This window comes from Lissotriton vulgaris, chromosome 2_1, assembly GCF_964263255.1.
Source record: "Lissotriton vulgaris chromosome 2_1, aLisVul1.2, whole genome shotgun sequence".
Classification (NCBI taxonomy): domain Eukaryota; kingdom Metazoa; phylum Chordata; class Amphibia; order Caudata; family Salamandridae; genus Lissotriton; species Lissotriton vulgaris.
The window spans coordinates 509,311,272-509,334,184 of NC_141687.1; the positions used below are offsets into that span (position 1 = coordinate 509,311,272).

Genomic DNA, 22,913 nt, shown 5'->3' on the forward strand with positions numbered 1-22,913 from the left:
ATGCAGAGCGATACTGCTCCCGCCACTCCTGGAAGTTATGAATGGTGCTATAACCCAAGGTACCTTCCCCCTAATATGGAAGAAGGCGATAGTGAAGCCTCTACTCAAGAAGCCCACGCTAGACCCGGAACAGTTGAAAAATTTCAGACCTATCTCACTGTTACCCGCTCCTGCTAAGATTCTTGAGACACACCTCAACGGCCATCTTACCGCCTTCCTGGACTCATCTGGGTATCTTGACAGCTCCCAGCATGGGTTCCGAAAGGCGCATAGTACTGCGACAGCTCTGACTATGGTGGCAAATAACATCCGTAGGAAGGTGGACGCTGGCCAAACTACTGTATTGGTGCTACTGGACCTCACAGCGGCGTTTGACACCCTGTCTCCCTCAACGCTTACATCTCGGTTGAGGGAGGCAGGGATCTCCGGCATGGCTCTGAACCTCCTGCACTCCTTTTTACAGCACAGGGAGCAAAGAGTCAAGCTTGGTGAGTTCCTTTCCCCTGCTATGTCCTTGCAATGTGGGGTGCCACAAGGGTCTGCTCTCAGTCCGACCCTATTTAACATTTATGTCGCCCCCCTTGCAAGGCTAGTAAAATCTCAGGGGATGGAATTGGTGTCATACGCCGATGACACCCAGATTATGGTGTCACTGGCCCACTCAGTTTCATCATCTGCCACCAACTTCAGGATCTGTATGCAGACAGTCTCTGACTGGATGCTTCAGAATTCCCTGAAGTTGAATGGCGACAAAACTGAGATCCTGGTCTTTGGCAAGGACCAGGATATTTGGTCGGATGAGTGGTGGCCGGCCTCACTGGGAACCTGTCCATCTCCCTCCCAGTCGGCAAGAAATCTTGGGGTAATCTTTGACACCTCCTTATCCATGACTCTGCAGGTCAACCGTACGGTGGCCACCTGCTGGGGAGTGTTAAAGATTCTCAGGAGGATTCTTCACTATCTCTCTCCCTCAGCACGTAAACAGGTGGCAGTAGCATTGATAGGTTCAAGGTTGGACTACTGTAATGCGCTTTATGTAGACTCCAACAAGGGGCTCATTCAGCGATTACAGGTAGTTCAAAATGCGGCTGCTCGTTTTGTCTTAGCACTTCCCAAAGCTTCATCTGCTACGATGGCCAGAAAGAGCCTTCATTGGCTGCCCATTCATCTCAGGATCTCGTTTAAGATCCTCTGACTTGTCTATCGAGCTTTGGCAGAGGGTTCTTCTGATCCCCTTGGTGCCCTGCTGACCCGCTACCAGCCTGGTAGATCTTTAAGATCTTCAGAGATGAATTTGTTGGTTGTCCCACGTGCCAAAAGGGTTCGTTGGGGAAACAGAGCTTTTTCCATTGCTGCTCCCAAACTATGGAACTTGTTACCTCTTGAGATTAAGATGCAACCCTCTCTGTCTTCCTTTAAAAAGGCGCTCAAGACCTGGTGTTTTGTCAGGGCATATCCGTAATTAGGATTAGTCTCTGTTATCTGGTATTATTTGGTCAGGCGCCTTGACGCCCACCTGGGCTTAGTTGCGCGTTAAAAATCGTTTTTCATTTCATTTCATTTCTGGAGAAGGAGGCGTAGGTGCTTGTGCGCCCGTCTCTGGGGAGGCGTATTGGGAGGGATGTTGGTGAATTCGAGAGAATGTCCGAATCGTATCATTTGCAGGACCCACCGGTCCGTGGTAATTTGGTGCCAATTGGTGAGGAAATGGGTCAGTTTTCCTCCAATTTGAAAGGATGGAGTCGGTTGTAGGACTGGCTGGAGTAATCGGTCACTGGCGGCCGCCAGCGCCCTTCTTGGTATTTTTGCCTCTGAAGGTAGATCTGCCATAGGAAGATTGTCTACCTTGTTGCTGCCTGTGCTGGAACTGATTTCTGTTATTGTACGAGTAAGAGGGCCTGTTCTGGTAGGAACCCCTATAGGAGGACTGACCTCTGGAGCGGCCGCCTCGAAAGGACTGGTTTCGTGACTGTAGGGTGCCCAGAGCCCTGGCGGTATCGGTATCCTTCTTTATGGCCTGCAGTGCCTCATCGATTTTTTCACCAAAAAGATGCTGGCCGTCGAAGGGCATGTCCAGCACCTTCGATTGAACCTCCTGGCGGAAAGATGTAGCTTTTAGCCAGCCTTGACGGCGGAGAACCGCAGCTCCAGCGAGCTGACGGAACCCAGTCATGGCTGCATCGATAGCACAGTCGATTATCTCCGCAGCGGAATTCTGACCTTCCACAAGGAGAGCCTTGACTTCGCTCTGGACCGCGTCGGGCAGTTCTTGTACGTAAGGGGCAATGTCCTCCCAGAGTTGGCGATTGTAGCGCCCCAGCAGGGCGATGGAGTTGGCCACCTTGATTGTCATGGCTGACGTAGTCGTGAACCTCTTTCCTATCGTGTCCAGTTTCCTGCCTTCCTTGTCAGGAGGCGCGGACAGCGGGGAGGATGGGTTGCGGGAGTGTTTCTGGGCCGCCTGAGTCACTACCGAATCCGGTTTTGGATGGCCGTTGAGGCAAGCCGCTGCCGTAAGTGGGGCTTTATATTTTTTGTCCAGGCGTGGCACCACCGCGGGCACAGAAGCGGGCGTTAGCATCAATTTCTTGCCCTGGTCCCATAGAAACTCAATAATCGGAATAGATTTAGCCGACTTTTGGCTGTGCTCTTTGAAGTCATGCAAAAAGCATTCAGTTTCAGTCGATTCCACGACCATATGAAATCTCTTAGCCGCCCTGTCCACCAGTTTGTGGAAGCCGCCAATGTCAGCCGGCACCGAGTCCGCTTGGCGTGGGTGCGGTGAAGCTGGAGCCGACGAAGCTGGGGAGGACGCTCCATATTCATCTTCGTCATGCTGGTCCGAGTGGACGTCTTGGACCTCTCCTTCCTCTAATTCTTCCTCCTCCTCCTCATCTTCTGAGGATTCCTCCGCCTGAGGTTGGACCTTGTCACGGGGTCTCACCACCTGAGGCCGGACCTGTTCGCGGTTGCTGTGGGCGGGAGGGTGATTTGGGGCGGACGCCGGGGCACGTGTGACAGGTGTCTGAATCCCACTGTCCGCATCTGGGAAGCGTTGTTTGTAATCTTGTACTAGGTACCACAGGTCATTGACAAGGGTCGCCGGCAGGCATATCATTGGGGTGACCTCCGTGCGGACACTAGTGTGTACGGAGTGTTCCTGATAAGTGAACTCCTCATGCTCCTCATCAGTACTTTGGCATTTGACGTTAAGGTCCGAGATAGAGGTAGCGGGACCTGGCTGGTCTTCCTCTTCAGACTCCTCACTTTGGAAGATTTCCTGAGGTGGCTGCCTTTCCACTCTGCTCGGAGACGTCGATTCCGGGGTAATCTGCGCCCTGGTAGTTTTGCCAGACGTGGACTGCAATCCTGCTGCCGTCGAGGGAGCCGTTGACGGTGTTAACGAGAGGGCCGACACCTCGACTAGTTTGGATTTCTTCCACGTCTCCGTGAGCGCCATCTCCGTCGACGGTTCGCCCGTTGACGGAGTTTCCGTCGTCGACGATGACCTGAGCGAGGACGGGGTAGTCGACGGCACCTTTGTCGTGGGCGACGATTTCGACGTCGAAGATGTCGTCGTCGATGCACCCATCGACGGCGAGCCCGTAATCGGTGCCTTCGTCGACACCGCCGTTGTAACCTGCGTCTTCGGCGTCGGGCCTTTCGACGACGGCTTCGTGTTCGAGCCTCCCGTCGACGTCTTCTTTGTCGACGGTGTGTTCTGCGGTAGCGATTTTGACGACGATGGGCTCGTCAACACTGACGTCGTCGGCGGGGACTCCGTCGTCGACAGGGTCTTCGTCTTCGACGATTTCAGCAGAATGATAGAGGAAACAGGTCTACCTGAGGACGAGGATGTAATCGTGGTTGCCGCCGCTGAGGGCGACGACGCTGACGTCGTCGACACGGTGGTCGTGACCGAGGTTGTCCTCTGGGCATGTCTAATGGTAGACGGAGCAGGCTTTTTGAAAGTTTGATCGTCTCGAACAGACACTGAAGATGTCGTAGATCTTGCCTCTGAAGACTTCTTGTGTGCCTTCTTAGGAGGAGTGTCTGTATGGCCAGGGGAAAGTACCCTGGGCATCTTTTTAGAGACTTCGGAGGACTTGGAAACACTGCCTTCTGAAGATTCCAGAGTGTCTCTGTCCTTAAGCCTGTCGAGCCATACGAGAAGGCGAGCCTCTCTGTCCTTGACAGTCTTTTTAGGGAAGGCTCTACACACCCTGCATTTGTCAGAGACGTGGTCAGGGTACAGGCAATACAAGCACAGATCGTGCTTATCATCCGCATGGATCCGTTTCTTTCCACATGAAGAGCAGGCCCTGAAAAGGGCTTTCTTCTGCGATTCCGACATGGAAGAGGCCTTTTTCTGCGATTCCGACATGGAATAAGGCAGCGGAAGGGCAACACGTACTGTAAGAACAGTGTAGTGAAGCAGTCTATTGAAGATTTGAGATCGAAGAAGTACTTTCAAAGAAAGTTTGATGATTTCGAAGAAAACCTGAGGAGAGCTCAGGCTGGAGACTCCCTAGCACGACGTGGGGTAGAAAATCTGAGGGACTGAGGCTCCTCCCAGGAAGGTTCTAGAGGGAGGTCGGAGCTGATTGGCTAACTGTGAGAGTTTGGTCCTTTTTACATAAGGACGAAGAAAGGCTACTAAGGGGAAGCCCTTAGGCCTATTTTCTCTATGTATGTCTATAGGACATTACTTTTTTATGTACCGGAGGCTCCCGTCTCGGCGACGGGGAATGATTCAGGCATGTGAATCTATGAAAGACACCCAAATACTGGATAACAGTAGTGAATCACTTAGCTAGAACCTACTCAGACCACGCACCACTGGTGCAGGTACTCTCTTCCATTGACCTTAACACGCCACGCATCCCCTGGCGACTCCATGCTCCTATCCTACTTGATACAGTATTTCAGGAGGAGCTGAGGGAGGAAATAAGCAATTATTTTGAGCGAAAAAAAAACTCTGTGAATAGTGTTGAGATCATCTGGGAGGCATTTAAGGAAACGATAAGGGGATTTTGCATTGCGAAAGGGTCCGGAGTTCTTAGGGATATACAGAACTCCCTGCAGACATTGGAAACATACCTTAAAGCATTGGAAGCTGACCTTGCAATGGACCCGGTGGGCTCAACACAAGCTACATTTCGAGATAAGCTCACAGAGTACATGGAGGAAGCACAAAGAGAAGCGAAGTTTCGGGGTAAAAATTGGGCGGCCCGACAATATGGAGAGGGAGATAGGCCTGGGAAGGTGCTCGCACATAAAGTGAGACAACCCTGCTGCAATAACTATGTAATGGAGGTGGAGGATCTGGAGGGAAGGGCATGCCGCAACACAGCTAGCATTCTTAACGCCTTTTTGAGATATTATAAAAAACTGTATTCCACAACTACAATGGGCAGCCTCGACCTAGATGGGTTTCTGGGGGATGTGTCGCTGGGATGGCTTAGTGATGTGCAGAGGACATTTTTATGTTCGCCATTTGAACTGGATGAGGTGCGGGAAGCAATAATGGGACTGCAGTCTGGGAAGGCCAAGGGGACGGATGGCATCCCGGCAGAATTCTACAAAACGTATATAGATTTGTTGGCCACTATATCTAGAGAAGTGTATGAGGACGTGGGGCGTGGGGCGACTGCCTGCCTCAATGAGAGAGGCTCTCATACTATCATTATTGAAGCACGGGAAGGCACCAGAGCAATGCGATTCATATAGACCGATGTCACTACTGAATTGTGACACTAAAATTCTGGCCAAATTGTTAGCAATGCGCCGTGTGTTTGCTAATGGAGAACTTGATCCTGCCTGATCAATCGGGCTTTGTGCCCGGTAGGGCTACCTCACATAACTTGAGGACGGTATTTGCTGTCTAAAATAACGTTTCGCCTGATCTCCCGCTGGCAGCTATTTTTTTTAGACACTACCAAAGCGTTTTACTCCATAGAATGGGATTATATATTTGGGGTACTGCTACACATGGGCTTTCCTCCATTGTTCTTATCATAAATAAAACTGTTATATTGCCTGCCAGTGGCCAAGGTGTGGTCATACATCACAGACCTTTGGCATTACAAGGGGAACCCAGCAGGGGTGCCCTCTCTCCCCATTGCTGTTTGCCATCGCGGTGGAGCTGCTGGCGGCGAAACTGCGACAGCACCACAATGATAAGGCATTGCGCTGTAAGCTGCGCCAAATACATGTATCATTATATGCAGACGATATTACTCTGTATGTTCGGGACCCACAGCAGAACCTGAACCGGATACTTGGAGAATTCATAGTATTTGGGCAGCTTTCTGGAATTCAGATAGATTGGGGGAAATCAAGTATTTTCCGTTGACGGCAGCCACGGCGCGCTGCTCGCTGGTTTTCCCACTGGAGTAGTGTGAGGAGGAGCTGAAGTACTTGGGTATTGGAGTAACCAGAGATAAGGAGGAACTCATGCGGATGAATTATGGGACGGCCATAACTCGGGTTGCAGACTGTGTCACGCGCTGGGTGGCGCTACTCCTCTCCATGGCGTGCCGAGCGGCCTTGATAAAAATGGTGATACTCCCCCAGATGTTATACCTTTTCTTAAACATCCCGTTTTACCCGGGAGCACATTTTTTTCAATCACTTAGGTCAGAGCTGATACGTCTGGTTTGGGGAGGTAAGAATCCAAGACTACAACGGGATGTAATAACGAGGCCTTACTAGCTGGGAGGATTTGGTATATCAAACTTTGAGCTCTACTTTACATGCGAGCAGGGCCACTATGCTTGGTTCTGGGTAAAACAGCCAAGATATATGCCCCAAGTCACGGCGGAACATTGGCTTGCGCATCCCACGCCGATAGAGGAAGCACTCTATGCACTAGTGACGACTAGAGACAAAGCGCCCAACGCCCTGAAGTGCACGATAGCAGCATGGCAACGCATAAGACATATGCTGGATGTTCCCATGTTATATTCGCCTTTGCTGCCTCTTGCTTGCCATCAAGCTATGCCGCTGTTTCAGGAAGGTGTTTTTCGTAACTTTCTACAGCGCACACATATCAGTGCATTGGGTGACTTGTACCATGACTGCCAATTCCGCAATATCGACCACATGTTCCAAGGGACCCAGAAGACACTAATGGATGTATTTGTGTATATTAGACTACGGCAGGGGGTACGATCACTTACTCCTGAGTTTCCGGCGGAACCACAAACATTAGCCCCACTACACCTCATGCTGGGGAGGAATACGGCTAAAAGACAGGTTTCACTGCTATATAAAACAGTGCACACACAGAAGGCATTACCACCCACATTGGCGCGCGCGAGATGGGACAAGGAACAAGGACAGTCATTGACAGATGAGCAATGGGAGGAGTGTTGTTTGCAAACTGAACGAGTTTCGGCCAGCAGCAGACTCCGGATAATACATTATAAATTCTTACACAGGATATATTATACACCGGTCAAGATGTGTAAATTCAAGCTGAGAGATGATAAGTGTGATAGATGTCATGTTGCAGGGGCTGATTTCTTACACGTAGCGTGGAGCTGCCCTGGGGTGAAAGATACTGGGATCAGGTGTTCCAGGCGTTGCGTAACATGATCGATACACCTGTAGAGGCTACGCCATTGTTGGCATTACTGGGAAATGTCAAGTCCCTGCGAGCTGAACACCGTACGTTTGCCACACTCGCGCTCCTATTGGCTAAGAGGAGGGTGGCTTGCAGGTGGGCTAGGGGGCGAGCACCCAAGTTTAAGGAATGGCTTGCAGATCTGATAATGTGCCAGGAGCGACTCGCAACCTATACAGAATTGCTATCCCTAGCCCTCTAGGCCCAGAGCTATATGGGCTCCCATGCGATGCTACTTGATTTCTCACCTGCGAGATGAGACCTGATGGGCTACAGAATATTGTAGTATGGCGGGAAATGAAAGTGTGCTACTAGACACGATATGGGCTGGTGGGAGAAAACTGCAATGATATGGATGCCTTATGCTGCTAAATGTAGGAGGTGAGGGCAATACACTTCAGACATGTATGCATATTGATATTCTGATGCACCTGGATGTATAAGAAATAGTTTGGAAGAATAGTGAGAAGATGTAGCGATGGGATGTCTAGATACCCTGAAATGTATGTAGTTGACGCAGTCGATAGGTACCTCTGGTGTAATTTGCTGAACAAGCTGAGAAATGTTTGTACTGTTGCAATGACCTGATCTGGTTTTCAAGTAAGATGTAAGATGCTGATAATGAAACTGTTACCTTGGAAAACAATAAAAAGAAGTTTAAAAAAAACAAAACAGCCCAGGTTGGAAGGCGGTGGCAAGTATGCAGGGATTGCCCTCATAAGCATAACACTCGAAATAAGAGCTAGCGGGAGTAAGGCCCTGTTGAAGATTTCATTTGGAAGTTACTTTCCCGGCACCTACATCATACGCCTAGAGAACAATTCAAAGTGCTGGAATTTTAATACTGTCATTGTTAAGCTTTAAGAAGGTGGCTGGACCTGCTGTTACCACCGAAATGGGTATACTTTGTTGTGGTATTGTTTTTGATTGCTAGAGCGGATTGCTCTTTTATCCATTTTTATCAATGAAGAAACATTTATATATTTGATTGATTGGCTAGTGTGATAGGCTTTTTGATGGTGAATGAGAAGTGAGGATTGGGTGTGCGATTATTGCTTCCCAAAGGGATCAATTTTTAAGACATTGTGTCTAGCTGGTGTCCTGTCCCTTTGGCAGAGTAGGACGCCTCTCTGTTTTGAATAACTATAAAACTGCATTTTTACTTCATCTTCCAATACCACTCCTATGCCACACCCTCTCCTGCTCATCTCATCAGCAATTCAGACACATTTTGTCTTTTTTGTAATACCTGCAATTTATGGTCCATTATGATAATAGACTCAATATTTTACTTATTCAAGATGTATGTATATGAAATAATGACACATAAATCTAGGAAGGTCGCAGTTAGAACATTTTCCAAAGTGGCAAATTAGATATACCTGATTCAGTAAAACTAATTCTGTATTTTCAAGTGTTTTATAAAATATGCTGAAGCAATAAAACATAACAGTGGCAACACTTACCAATTAACTTCACCACCGGTGCATCCATAAATCCAGCTATATGTATACTGTCAATTTAAATCAAAGTGAGAAAATTAGCTTTTCATAATTCACTTGAAAACTAAATAGGTAACATTTCCAGTTAAAAAATTGAATTGTGGAGTATGTGAAACAATATGTTTTCAATCAACCACTCTTTTGTGACAAATGGCATTGTTCTGCTGTAAGGGACTAACCTGTACAAATATAAGTAATGAGTAAAACTCCCTTCTACTGTCAGCTAGACTTTGAAATACCCAAAAACAAGTAATGAGGCAAAGATGTAGCTGCTGATTTATGTAAGTATATAGTTTCTAATTAGGCGAAGAAACAATCTCAATGTAATTTGGAACACATAAGAAAGAAAATGAATGTGCAGCTACAGTTAGAAATGGAAACTATCTTCGAAGGATCTGCATAAGTAGCTCCTGTTTACTACAGACATAGCAGGCTTTGCTTCCACAAAGAGCACCCCCAGGTGTATGTTTTTAGTTATTACCTTTATCCATAGTTTACATGGGCTTGTATGAGGTGGCAGATTTCTGAAGGGAGGTTTGGTGGTGGTGATGGTTTAAGGAGGGGCGGTTGGGGGTGGATGGCTGGAGGGCAGGGGTGAGAAATGGGGCGGTGGGTGAGTAAGTGGGGTGGGTGGGTAACAGAGGTGGTGGGGTCGGGCAACTAGTGGGTAAAAGAGGAGGCAGGTGGGTGTGGGTAATGGGCTAGTTTTAAAAAAGCACTATGAAGCAGCCAGTGCTGGTAGCTTCATAGCATTTTTTTAAAATTTCTGGGGGGGGGGGGTATTTTACTTATCGAATATCCAAGTTTTAAGTTGCTTTCTGAAGGAGAGGTGGTTCTGTACAAGGCGGAGGTGGGTGGGGAGAGAATTCCAGGTTTTGGCCGCTAAGTAGGAGAAGGTTCTTCCCCCCATGGTGGATCTATGGATGCGCGGAATTGCGGCGAGGGCTTGATTGGATGATCGTAGTTGGCGGGTGGGGGTGTAGAAGGACAGTCGCGTGTTGAGGCATTCGGGTCCTAGGTCGTAGAGGGCTTTGTGTGCGTGGATGAGACGGAACGTTATTCTCTTGTTGATGGGGAGCCAGTGGAGGTCTTTCAGGTGACCGGAAATGTGAGCTTGACGGGGGATGTCCAGTATGAGCCTAGCTGAGGCGTTTTGGATGCGTTGGAGTTTTTTTCTGTAGTTTGGCTGTGGTTCCGGCGTAAAGGGTGTTTCCGTAATCCAGTCGGCTTGTGACCAGTGCGTGGGTGACAGTCTTTCTTGTTTCGGTGGGGATCCAGCGGAAGATTTTTTTGAGCATGCGTAGGATGTTGAAGCATGAGGATGAGACGGCGTTGACTTGTTTGGTCATCGAGAGGGAGGAGTCCAGGATGAAGCCCAGGTTACGTGCGTGGTCCGTAGGTATGGGTGCGGTTCCCAGGGCCGGTGGCTACCATGAGTCGTCCCAGGCGGAGGGGGATGATCCTAAGATGAGGACTTCCGTTTTGTCCGAGTTCAGTTTTAGACGGCTGTTCTTCATTCACTCGGCTACTTCTTTCATTCCTTCGTGAAAGTTGGTTTTGGCTGTGTTTGGGTCTTTGGTGATTGAGAGGATCAGCTGGGTGTCGTCTGCATAGGAGATGATGTTGAGGTTGTGTTGGCGTGCGATGGATGCGAGGGGACTCATGTATATGTTGAAGAGGGTGGGACTGAATGATGATCCTTGTGGAACGCCGCAGATGACTTCGGTGGCCTCTGATCTAAAAGGGGGGGGCGGACTCTCTGGGTTCTTCTGGCGAGGAATGAGATGATCCAGTCCAATGCTTTTCCTTGTATTCTGACGTTGCTGAGGCGTTGTATGAGGGTGCTATGACAGACTGTGTCGAAGGCTGCGGAGAGGTCAAGTAGGATGAGGGCAGCTGTTTCTCCGTTGTCCAGTAGAGTTCGGATGTCGTCTGTTGCTGCGATGAGGGCGGTTTCGGTGCTGTGTTTGGCTCGGAAGCCGGACTGTGAGGGGTCGAGGGATTTGTTGGCTTCGAGGAAGGCGGCGAGCTGACTGTTGACGGCTTTCTCAATAACTTTGGCAGGGAATGGGAGGAGCGATATGGGGCGGTAGTTCTTAAGTTCAGTGGGGTCTGCTGTGGGTTTCTTCAGAAGGGCGCTGAGTTTGGCATGTTTCCAGCTTTCCGGTAAGGTAGCGGAGTTGAGGGAGCAGTTGATGACGTCTCGGAGATGGGCTGCGATGATGGAGTCTGCTTTGTTGAAAATGTGGTGGGGACATGGGTCGGTTGGCGATCCTGAGTGGATGGAGTTCATCAGGCGGATGGTGTCTTCAGTGGTGATTGGGTTCCAGGCGCAAAGGTTGTTAGAGAGGGGTGTTGGTTCGGAGGTGGGTGGAGTGGACTGGTCCCCGGACTGGTTTTCAAAGCTGTTATGTATGTCGGCGATTTTGTTGTAGAAGAAAGAGGCTAGGGAGTCGCAGAGGTCTTGGGAGGGAGTGATGTCGTTGGTGCCGGCGGTGGGGTTGGTAAATTCTTTGACGATGTTGAATAGTTCCTTGTTGTTGTGGGCGTTGTTATCAAGTCGATCCTTGAATGCTGATTTCTTGGTGGATCGGATCAGTTGGTGGTGTTTGCGAGTTGCGTTCTTGAAGGTGGTCAGGTTGTCAGTGGTTGGGTTTTTTCTCCAGGCTTTCTCGAGGGTGCGACATAACTTCTTGGATTTCTTAAGGTCATCGTTGAACCAGGGGGCTTTTTTGTTACCTTGCTTGATTTGATGGTTTTTCAAGGGTGCTAGTTCGTCTGTGCTGTGGGTAATCCATTGTGTGAGGTTGGTGGCTTCTTGGTTTGGGTCCGATGATTTGGCAGGAGGGTTTTGGTGAAGCGATGTGAAGAGCTGGTCGGTAATAATTTTGTACCAGTTTCTTCGGGGAATAGGTTGTGGGGGGTTGTGGGTTGTGGTCTTTTTGCGTTGAAGTGAACGCAGCTGTGGTCCGTCCAGTGGAGAGCTGTGGTGTGATTGAAGGAGATGTGCTTGCTGGAGGTGAAGATTGGGTCGAGCGTGTGTCCGGCACAGTGGGTGGGGGTATTGACAAGTTGTTCGAGTCCGAGGTTGGCCAGGTTGTCCAGAAGGGTGGTGGTGGTGGTGTTGGAGTCGTTTTTCTTTTCCAGGTGGTAGTTGAGGTCTCTCAGTAGAATGTAGTCCTCGGAGGGGAGGGCGTGTGGGCTGATGAAGTCAGTGATGTCATCGCTGAATTGTGTGCGGGGTCCTGGTGGTCTGTAGATGAGGGTGCCTCTGAGTGTGGTCTTGGGGTCGGTGTGGATCTGGAAGTGAAGGTGTTCGGCGGTTGTGAGGTTGTCGTCGGAACTGGTCGTGATGCGGATGGTAGAAGAAACAGGGACGGGAGGGTGGGTGGGAAGGGGGAGAAGAAACAGGGACGGGAAGGTGCGGTGGGAAGGGAGATAAGTAACAGGGACTAAGGGGGAGAAGAAATAGGGACGGGAGGGTGGGTGGGTCCGAAAGGGAGAACAAATAGGGACAGGTGGGTGGAAAAGGGGAGAACAAACAGGGACAGGAAAGCGGGTGGGAAGGGGAGAAGAAACAGGGATTAGGGGGAGTAGAAACAGGGACAGGAGGGCGGGTGGGAAGGGGGGAGAAAAAACAGGGACGGAAGGCGGAGAAAAACAGGGATGGGAGGGCAGGTGGGAAGAGGGAGACCAAACAGGGACTGGAGAGCGGATGGGAAGGGGAGAACAAACAGGGACGGGAAGGCGGGTGGTAAGGGGAGAACAAACAGGGACTAAAGGGGGAGAAGAAACAGGGACAAGAGGGCGAGTGGGAAGGGGGAGAAGAAACAGGGATGGGAGAACAGGTGAGAAGGGGAGAAGAAACATGGGCAGATGGGAAGGTGAAGAATAAACAGACAGGAGGGCGGGTGGGAAGCGGGATAAGAAACAAGGACGGATGGGGAGGGGGAGAAGAAACAATGACGGGAGGGCTGTTGAGAAGGGCAGAAGAAACAAGGACGGGAGGGCGGTTGGGAAGGGGTAGAAGAAACAGAGACAGAGGGAGGGTGGGAAGGGGGAAATAAACAGGAACGGGAGGGTGGGAAGTTTGAGAAGAAACAGGGACAAGAGGCCGGGTGGGAAGGTGGAAAAGAAACAGCGACAGGAGGGTGGGCACGTGGGAAGGGGAGAAGAAACAGGGACAGGAGTGTGGGTAGGAAGGAAGAGAAGAAACAGGGACAGGAGGGCGGGTGGAAATGGAGAGAACAAACAGGGACGGGAGGGCGGGTGGGAAAGGGGAGAGCAAACAGGGACGGGAGCGTGGGTGGGAAAGGGGAGAACAAACAGGGATGGGAGATCAGGTGGGAAGGGGGAGAAAAAACAGGGATAGGAAGTCGGGCGAGAGAGATGGGAGAAGAAAGAGGGTAAAGAGGGTGGATGGGAAGGAGGAGAAGAAACAGGGAAGGGAGAGTGGGTGGGAAGAAGGAGAAGAAACAGGGACAGGAGGGTGGGTGGGAAGGAGGAGGAGAAGAAACAGGATGGTTGAATAAACAGGATTAGGCGAGTGCAGTGAAAAGGAATCAGTATGTGGGCATGTGGGGGCAAACAAAATAGGATGGGGAGATGAAACAGGTTGAGGGCAGGTGGGAGAGGAGAATGGGCAGGAGGTGAAAAAAAAGCGCTCTGATGCGGCCAGCATTGACCACATTATAGCGTTTTTTACCTCCAAAAAATAAATAGTTCCTGATTCACAGCCGGAGGAGTAGGGAAACACTAAACAAAATTAATTAATCTGTGCTTAGTCCATGTAACACTGAAAGAAAAGGAAGTAGCGGATGGGAAGTGCTGCCCAATTAGAAACAAGCAAAGAAGAGTGACAATGCTAAAAACAAATGGTAACAACAGTGTGGTTCCAAACCCACTACGGAACTCTCAAGCAAGAGCACATGCTCACGTAGGCAAGACTTAATAAGGAAGATGAGAGGTGAGGGAAGAAACAATAGCAAGAGGAAGTAGGGCAGGTGGGAAGAGGGAGACCAAACAGGGACGGGAGAGCGGATGGGAAGGGGAGAACAAACAGGGACGGGAAGGCGGGTGATAAGGGGAGAACAAACAGGGACTAAAGGGGGAGAAGAAACAGGGACGAGAGGGCGAGTGGAAAGGGGAGAACAAACAGGGATGGGAGAGCAGGTGAGAAGGGGAGAAGAAACATGGGCAGATGGGAAGGTGGGAAGGTGAAGAATAAACAGACAGGAGGGCGGGTGGGAAGCGGGATAAGAAACAAGGACGGATGGGGAGGGGGAGAAGAAACAATGACGGAAGGGTGGTTGGGAAGGGCAGAAGAAACAAGGACGGGAGGGCGGTTGGGAAGGGGTAGAAGAAACAGAGACAAGAGGGAGGGTGGGAAGGGGGAAATAAACAGGAACGGGAGGGTGGTAAGTTTCAGAAGAAACAGGGACGGGAGGCCGGGTGGGAAGGTGGAAAAGAAACAGCGACAGGAGGGTGGGCACGTGGGAAGGGGAGAAGAAACAGGGACAGGAGTTTGGGTAGGAAGGAAGAGAAGAAACAGGGACGGGAGGGCAGGTGGAAATGGAGAGAACAAACAGGGACGGGAGGGCGGGTGGGAAAGGGGAGAGCAAACAGGGACGGGAGCGTGGGTGGGAAAGGGGAGAACAAACAGGGATGGGAGATCAGGTGGGAAGGGGGAGAAAAAACAGGGATAGGAAGTCAGGCGAGCGAGGTGGGAGAAGAAAGAGGGAAAAGAGGGTGGATGGGAAGGAGGAGAAGAAACAGGGACGGGAGAGTGGGTGGGAAGAAGGAGAAGAAACAGGGACAGGAGGGTGGGTGGGAAGGAGGAGGAGAAGAAACAGGATGGTTGAATAAACAGGATTGGGCGAGTGCGGTGAAAAGGAATCAGGATGTGGACATGTGGGGGCAAACAAAATAGGATGGGGAGATGAAACACGTTGAGGGCAGGTGGGAGAGGAGGATGGGCAGGAGGTTAAAAAAAAGCGCTCTGATGCGGCCAGCATTGACCACATTATAGCGTTTTTTTCCTCCAAAAAATAAATAGTTCCTGATTCACAGCCGGAGGAGTAGGCGAACACTAAACAAAATTAATTAATCTGTGCTTAGTCCATGTAACACTGAAAGAAAAGGAAGTAGCGCATGGGAAGTGCTGCCCAATTAGAAACAAGCAAAGAAGAGTGACAATGCTAAAAACAAATGGTAAACAACAGTGTGGTTCCAAACCCACTACGGAACTTTCAAGCAAGAGCACATGCTCACGTAGGCAAGACTTAATAAGGAAGATGAGAGGTGAGGGAAGAAACAATAGCAAGAGCAAGCAGGGGAGGGTTATTTTATAGCTCAAATTAATCGCAAACAGGCAGCTGGTTTGGGTAGGCTTTCTATTCCCTGTGTGATTGCAGGTCATTGTCACCTGGGTCTGGTGGTTCTCCTATGCAGGAGTTTGTTTTCCAGTATAATGAACTCTTCTAGAAATGCATGAAAGTAAAGAACAGACATCAGTTACTGAATCTAATATGGTCTTGTTGCCTAAGAGTGGAATCTTAGACAATACATTGTGTGCTTGTAGGAGACATACTCCTATGGCTGTCCCTCCTGCAACTTTTTTACTGAATGATTTTTATAGAATTCCGGTATCTGTCACAGATCTAAAGTTATGAGTTCCTCTGTGGTGGTTGAAGAACTTGCTTGAGTAATTGAGTCCCTGGTAGCATAAAGCTTAGTGCGTCATGAATAGTATCTTGAAAGTGGCACTTTTTCCACTGATAGCATATAGAGTCCAGAGCTGATGTAAATATTCTGCCATGTTCACATTTAATTATAGTCTTTCAATTCGGGGTTGTGTCAGCTAAAGAGCTTTTGGTGAAATCTGATGAAAAAATAATTGAAGCAGTATAGCTACAGAACATAAGAACATACCAGATCCACCTTATATTGGAAGCTGTATACAGGAGGTCCATCTATGCACATGTAGTCATGGAGGAGTAAGATCTGATGGAAGACCTGCATTTTCCACTAGGTTATTGATACTTCAAATCATTTGGCTGGTCCTTATTCAGTGCCTTCAGCGGCTGCCACTAAAAAATTCATTAGAGTACCCTATGTTTGTCTCCCTCTTCCTGGTCTGAACCCAGATAACAACTTGCTCTGGCTTGAAATATGGGGGTTCTGATGAGATGCTATTTGGAGAGGACATTGATATGTGCATAGATTATTATTTTACCGAGCTATTGCACTGCCTTGACTTAAGAAAATAATGAATAAAAACAAGGTAAATTCGGTCTATGGCCAACATTATCAGGAAACAGGAAATCTCCTGCTTGTCCATTGTTAAGAACAACCCTAACTAACTAGATTTTCTTTGATGGCAACAAATATGATTTTGTAAAGAATGAGACCAAAAGGAGTCAAAGAAATAAGGTCCTAACTGAATGCAGTCAGACACACATCTCAGAAAGTTTAACACTTGTACTTCAGCAACTGCAATATGGCAGCCAAAAATCCAGCACATTTGGAAATTCTGGTTGAGTTGTGTTTTGTATTGAACATGCTGAATTCCGATGGCAAACCAAATGCACTGCTTCTATTCCAGATATGCAGGAATGTTTAAATAGGAATACTACACATCTGTCAAATTAAATCATTTTTATTCCTAAGCTGTTGCCATTAAGATGTCATTATATGTGTCAAAGTAAGGCGTGGAAGGACCTACTCTTCTTCTTCAAATTAGAAAGGCTAGTACTCCTGCAACCTTTGATTGTTGATATAAGTTTGTATCAGTAGTAGCAGTGGCGTTTCAGAGTAAAGCCCCTGCAAAAAATCAAAAGCATAGAGGTATCCTCCTTGATTAGCTTAACGTGATGATATTGGATGGAATCTATCCTCCTACAGCAGTGGATTTCCTGAAATGGGATACAAGAGAATACAAAGGCCACAAGCAGTTCATTGGAATTTCACAGCTTCAGTACCCAGTGAGGGATCAAAAAGATTAATCCCATTAAATAGCAGATCAATTACTTTATTCTAAGACGGTTCCTTCAATTCAGCTATGCATGTCCCACTTACAGTGAGACTAGTCAAAGGCCTGCAAGAAGTGACCTTAAGGGCACGGGACATTGACTTTTTCCATGCAGCCACTTATTAGGAAGGTGAAAAATTCCTTTGAATCCTTCTTGGACATGTCTCATAAGTGGAAAGCATAGTGCTGGAACTCATAATGCAGATGCAACACTTAGTTGGCCATGGTCAGACCGACACTGACGTGCTTTATTAAGCAAACGCTGAAAAAGGACATTTTCTTTTCAAAGTTTTCAAAACCTTTGCCTTCTAATCTACAATGGAGAGTGAGGTCTCAATGTTCAAGGAGGCCATCGTCATCAAAAACTGCCTAATCATAAATAATTCTGTTCTACTTGTTTAGAAACATTGGTCAGTTTCTTCTGCACCTCTTGAACCGGTTTAATGAGCTGTGACTCAATAAAGAACAAACAATTACATAGCGAGGCAAACACCAAAGGACACAAGCTCCAGTTCTCTGGCAGCAAAACCAGGATCTTTATGGACAATACCGGGAGATCATTAACAGAAAGGTCAGCGTGCAAAGAAAGGTCAGATGGTTTGTGGTTTTTACTCTCCAGATGGGACTGTCCATAGCACTATTGGGATTCAAGAGCTATGCTGAGGTTGTTTGACTATGGGGGAGCAGAAGCTTTGGGGACAGTCTCCATGATGCTCAGCTTGGTGCTTCAAGGGAAACAAAAGCAATCAGAGCTACGGAGTAGATGGAAAAACTTTAGCAAAGTAAGATGAGCACAGATTGACTAGGTTTCTACTGATTTTAAATGTCACTGGTAGTGTTAACGTTCCTCAGAAAAAGAACTGCAAATGAGCCTTCAAGTACCTAAGAAGATCAATGGCGGCAGACCACTTGTGCTAGAGGAATGCTAGAATACTTCTGCTGCTTCAAGTTAACAATGGAAGCTCCTGCAGCCCAATCACTATTGTTGATGAAGGAAGGAATACAGGTATTCCACATTCTGTTGCAATGGGCTCTTGACGGCAACCACTGTTCAACAGGATTGGCATAGCTGCTGAGGCCTTGTTGTAGCATGAGTTGAAGCCAAATCTACATACCACCTGATGCCCTGTACATGCACTGCTGTGGTCACCATCCTCTGTACTGGTTTCGAAGGCTTCAATCTCTGGACTATACCCTTTTCAAGCATCTTGTGCACTCAGATGTTGCTTTGCCTACTCTACTATTACAGTCACTGCCTCTTTGTAATATCTTCTGCATATTGGCTGTGGTGCTCTTTGGCTTCTACTGTCCCTGGTTTGTTCACCTCCCAAATCTATATGAATCAGAGATCAATCTCTCAGTTTGAAACTTTGTCATCGGTCTGGAATATAACAACGGAACCCACTGCAGCATGTCCTCTCTGAAACCTAAGTGCCTGAGAAGAAGCTCCTAGCCAACCATAACAAACACTTTCTTCAGGTCAGCAAAAACCAAATCTGGACACAGTGCTGCAATTAGTGCTATTTCCGTGATCTGGTTCAACCATTACTTACTGGGGGGAGATGTTCTCAACCCAGCACAAGCCTATTTTGGTCAGGATGCACCATTAAGGGAAAACGCTTCATCATTTGACTCACCACCATCTTACTGAGCATCTTCTAATCAAAGTTAAGCATTGATAAGTGTTTATATGATGTTGTCCCTTGTATGTCCCAGCTGGGTTTGGGCAGTGGGACAATCAAAGCCTCTCTTGTGTTTGAAGGAAGGCTGCCTTGCTCTCTGACTGCATTATACATAGCCAACAACTGAGGTGCTAAGCACTTCTGCTTACGCTGCATAAAATTCAGTATCAGATCCATGGGTCTTGTACTTAGCAAGCTCACTAATCACTTTGCTAAGCTCCTGAATTGTCAGTGTGGCATCTCTGTCCTTTTTTTGGTGTTGTGGTAAAGAGGGCAGTACTGCATCATCCAAGAAGTCACATCTTAGATTGAAGCATTTTCAGTGTATAAGCAGTATTAGTGTGTTTTAAAAGCCTCACAAAACTCTTCCTGCGAGTGAAGGGGCCTTTACGCATCACCAACTAGAGGAAACCTCTTGTTTTGGACCTATCGAGCAAGGCTAGCAATCTGATGGGTTAAATACCTTGAGCATGTTTCCTGATAATTTAAGATTTATCATCAAGGCATCTCGGGCATTCTCACAACTTCCATAACCTCCTCCACCTTCCGACAGGGTTTCTCTTCTCGTTTGTTGGCGCAGAAAGTCTCCCTTTGCAGATGGTTCTCCAGGGAAGGCAGCTCCCTTTTAATGGCCATTTTGGCACAAAAAGATGTTCTGATGCAATGACCCCATATGACTACTTTAAATGCCTCTTGTCCTATAAGATTACAAGATGCAATGCCTTTATTAACTCTGATGTATTGTGATATGTCTTCCTAATTGTGTTACTAAATAGTGTTTATTTCCAAGTGCTGAGGTCTGAGGTTTTCATCGGGGTATCAATGGTCTCGCCGTTTCCATCAATATGGTCATCAAGAGTGGGCAGTGGCCAAAGACTAGAGACTGTTTCTACAGAGGAATTCAGTCAGCTCAACTATTGGATGTAAGCTTCTTGTACAATATATTTTATTGGGTTGCACATATAAGTCGTAAACATTTGAACAGAAGGAATATACAGTGGTGCTTGAGTTGAGGTCGCTCTAAGAAACTACCAAATCCCAACATGCAGTACAGTCCTTCAGGGCACCAGCCATTCTCTGACTGGAGAGGTTGGCAACAGGGCTATGGCCTACTGAGTTCAGTGTTACTACCACATTTAAAACATCCTCCAATCACAGCTGGCAAAGACACAAAGTCCGCTAGCTGCTCAGACAGTGGAAAAGGAAACCCAGCTCAGTCCAATGTTAGGTGCTTGAATGTTTGCCGTAGTTCCATTCCGTGTAGTCTGCCCCAACCAAGAAGTACTTGCTTTGAGGGTCTATTTGCATATGTGGAGGAGTAAAGAGCATCCCAAGTCTCATGCAGATCATATCGCCCGGCATATAACGAGTAGCATGTGGAGAACGGCTGGCCCATCCAGCTCAGCTCTCACACCCTCCTATAATCAGATGAGTGTGCTGTATAAATGCTATGTGGACTCCTCTGCATCCGAGATACACATTGATTTAATGTAGTTTGAAGGCATTATTCAGGCCTTTTACATATCGTGTTATAAAGGTGTGCTTCTGTTTCTGCACCATATCTCGAAAGGGTTGGTGCAAACAATAGTGGTGGTGCATGTGACCTTCTCAGGACATCGTGACCTGGTGTACCTCTCATTGACCTCCCCCAATGCTGGTTCTTGATTCACTCTCCCAATGAACTGTGAATACTGCCAACCTTGGGGAGGAAGACAACGGACTTCTGCCTATCAACAAATACATTATGTATGTGGGGACGGTGCTCGCAGTTCAAAGGCTTCCCTGCCAAGCACTAACACTAGAATCAGCTATCATGACCCCCCTTCAATTTTCAAACATTGGTGGTGTCAACCTCCCCTAGACGGACTCTTTCAGCAGCATGTTACAGCATCAGTCTCATATTAGTCTATCTGCTGCCCTGGGGGAGAGTTCCAACAAGTCGCCATTGCGCTTCATTAGCACAGCCTTGTTAGAGTTTGATCCATCCGTCCCAACATCAGTCATGTGGTTTGGGTGAACATTTCACCAGGGATCTGCTTATCACCTTTATGGCCATTTAGGTCATGGAAGTTGTCTCTGGGGAAAGAGATCAGGTTCCCAACCCTGTTCAGCTGCTCAGCTTGATGCCTGGAAGTCATCTAAACTTGAAGTATTTATTTCAACCTATTGACGTTTTTGCTTACTGATATCCTGGTGCAAAAAACCTCTGATCTTTTATTCTGTTCCCCATTATAGTTTTGCATCAGGAAACATATCCTAATTTATTTTTCTTCTGGAGTTTGTTTTCAGTCTACCCGAATGCCAATCTGTGAGAACAGAACAGAAGTCATCATAATAATAAAAAGGAAGTTTACTATCATTGTCCTGGTTTGGACACCTGAACTTCTTCACTTTGTACTAGATGGAAGGTGCCATAACCTCAGGAAAATTCAGTGTCTGTAATCTGTTACCCACCGGATAGATAACATTCTCCTGCTAAACCATTGCTTACATTAGGCAACAGCAGAGTTCAACTATAATAAGAAAGGGACTCCACTTGATGATGATTGTGGTAGAGGGAATTCAATCACTATGACTAAACCTCAACTGAACAAAGCCATCCTGATGAAATAAGACTCACAAATTTCCATTTTAGGAAATAGTCATAGTGACAAAATAACTTTACCACGAAAATTACTAGATTTTCATGGGAAAGTTATACCTGACAGAAGGAAAGGAAACAAGGGAGACAGCAAATTAAAAACAGAAGAAAACCGTAAAGACACAAAGGTGAGAAGAGAGCACAAAAGTGAAGAAAGACATTGGGCAACAGAACCCTCAAGCGGAAGTGGGCATGAACGAGGTGGACAGAAGAAAGAAACATACCACAAAAAAGTAAGAAACATAGGAAGAAGAAAAACAAGGGGGTTAAATGGCAAACTACTTGGAAAGAGGAGGAAGCAAAAGAACAGAATAAAAGAAGAAGAGGGAAAGGCACAAAGGGAGAACATTCTTTAAGAAAAATAGAAGAAGAAACGAAGAAATTATTTTTCACCAAGAAGGGATCGATTAATTTGGTGAAAGCTGTTATTAATGAAGAATTGATCCTAAAAAGGTCTGACAAACAATATTCATCAGAACCAGTTTTCAGGTTGGTTTTTCGATATAAACACATAGAACTCTAGGAGAGATAAGACTTTTGACAGGCGAACCCTTAAAAGAAGGCTTGGCATATCTCGGTGCATATCTTGGCATATCTCGGTGCAAGCCCTCAGAATCACCAGAGGGAAGAGACATGTTTCCGCTACCTCATTGGCACATGATACCGTTACTTTGCCCCAAAATGGTGACTTAACTCAATGTCATGATTCAATGGCAGACTGTGGCCACCACACCAAAAATGAGAATTGGTCTGAACCTGGCTGTGCAATTACATTTAAGATTGTCAAGGAAGGTAAAGCCCGCCAAATACAGTTTCTGGAATGTTCCTCTATTAAGAGATGAAATCAAATCAGAACACATCCTAAAGTACTCGGACAAACATGTCATGTGACCCGATGATTTCATTCTTCTTAAGGTTTTTGACAAACAATACATCTAACCTACACAGAAGGAATGTTTTTTCTACCTCTTTGGATGTTGACCAGCTTAGTACTGCACCCAGATAGCAAGCATATATATGTATCTATCAACTCTCTCTTTAGATTCAACATCTTTCATGGGACCAAATTTGCACTACATAAACAGCAGGCAATTGTCAGACTGCAGCAATGGTTGCTCACAGGAAGAAAGCACACCATGGGTGGCTTTTCCATAGACAACACCTGCAGCATTTGAATTTTGCAAAATAAACTGCCCTGAAGTGAGGATGAGAAAAGCAACTAAGAAGTAAAGTAAAGATACAGAGCAGGGTCCAGCAAAATGGAGACGTTGAGTGGTAAGAAAAAAAGTGTTGAGTCCATAACAATTGGTAGGAGGTGGAGAATACTTGAATGGGATGCTTTGCTAAAGGGCAGAGGAAAACAAACAAGTTACTTACCTTCGGGAACGCTTTTTCTGGTGGCTACAGTGTCTGCCTGTGGATTACTCACCTT

At 47.3% G+C, this 22,913-nt stretch overlaps 1 protein-coding gene across 1 annotated transcript in view; it reads right to left on the reverse strand.

The window, feature by feature from the left end:
* The window catches only part of PGAP1 (post-GPI attachment to proteins inositol deacylase 1), an 868,977-nt gene that overhangs the window by 566,009 nt on the left and 280,055 nt on the right, over positions 1 to 22,913 (reverse strand). Inside the window, exon 11 of the mRNA XM_086955415.1 lies at positions 9,094 to 9,140. Within this exon, the coding sequence (XP_086811541.1) occupies positions 9,094 to 9,140 (47 nt within the window). The remainder of the gene's footprint in view (positions 1 to 9,093; positions 9,141 to 22,913) is intronic.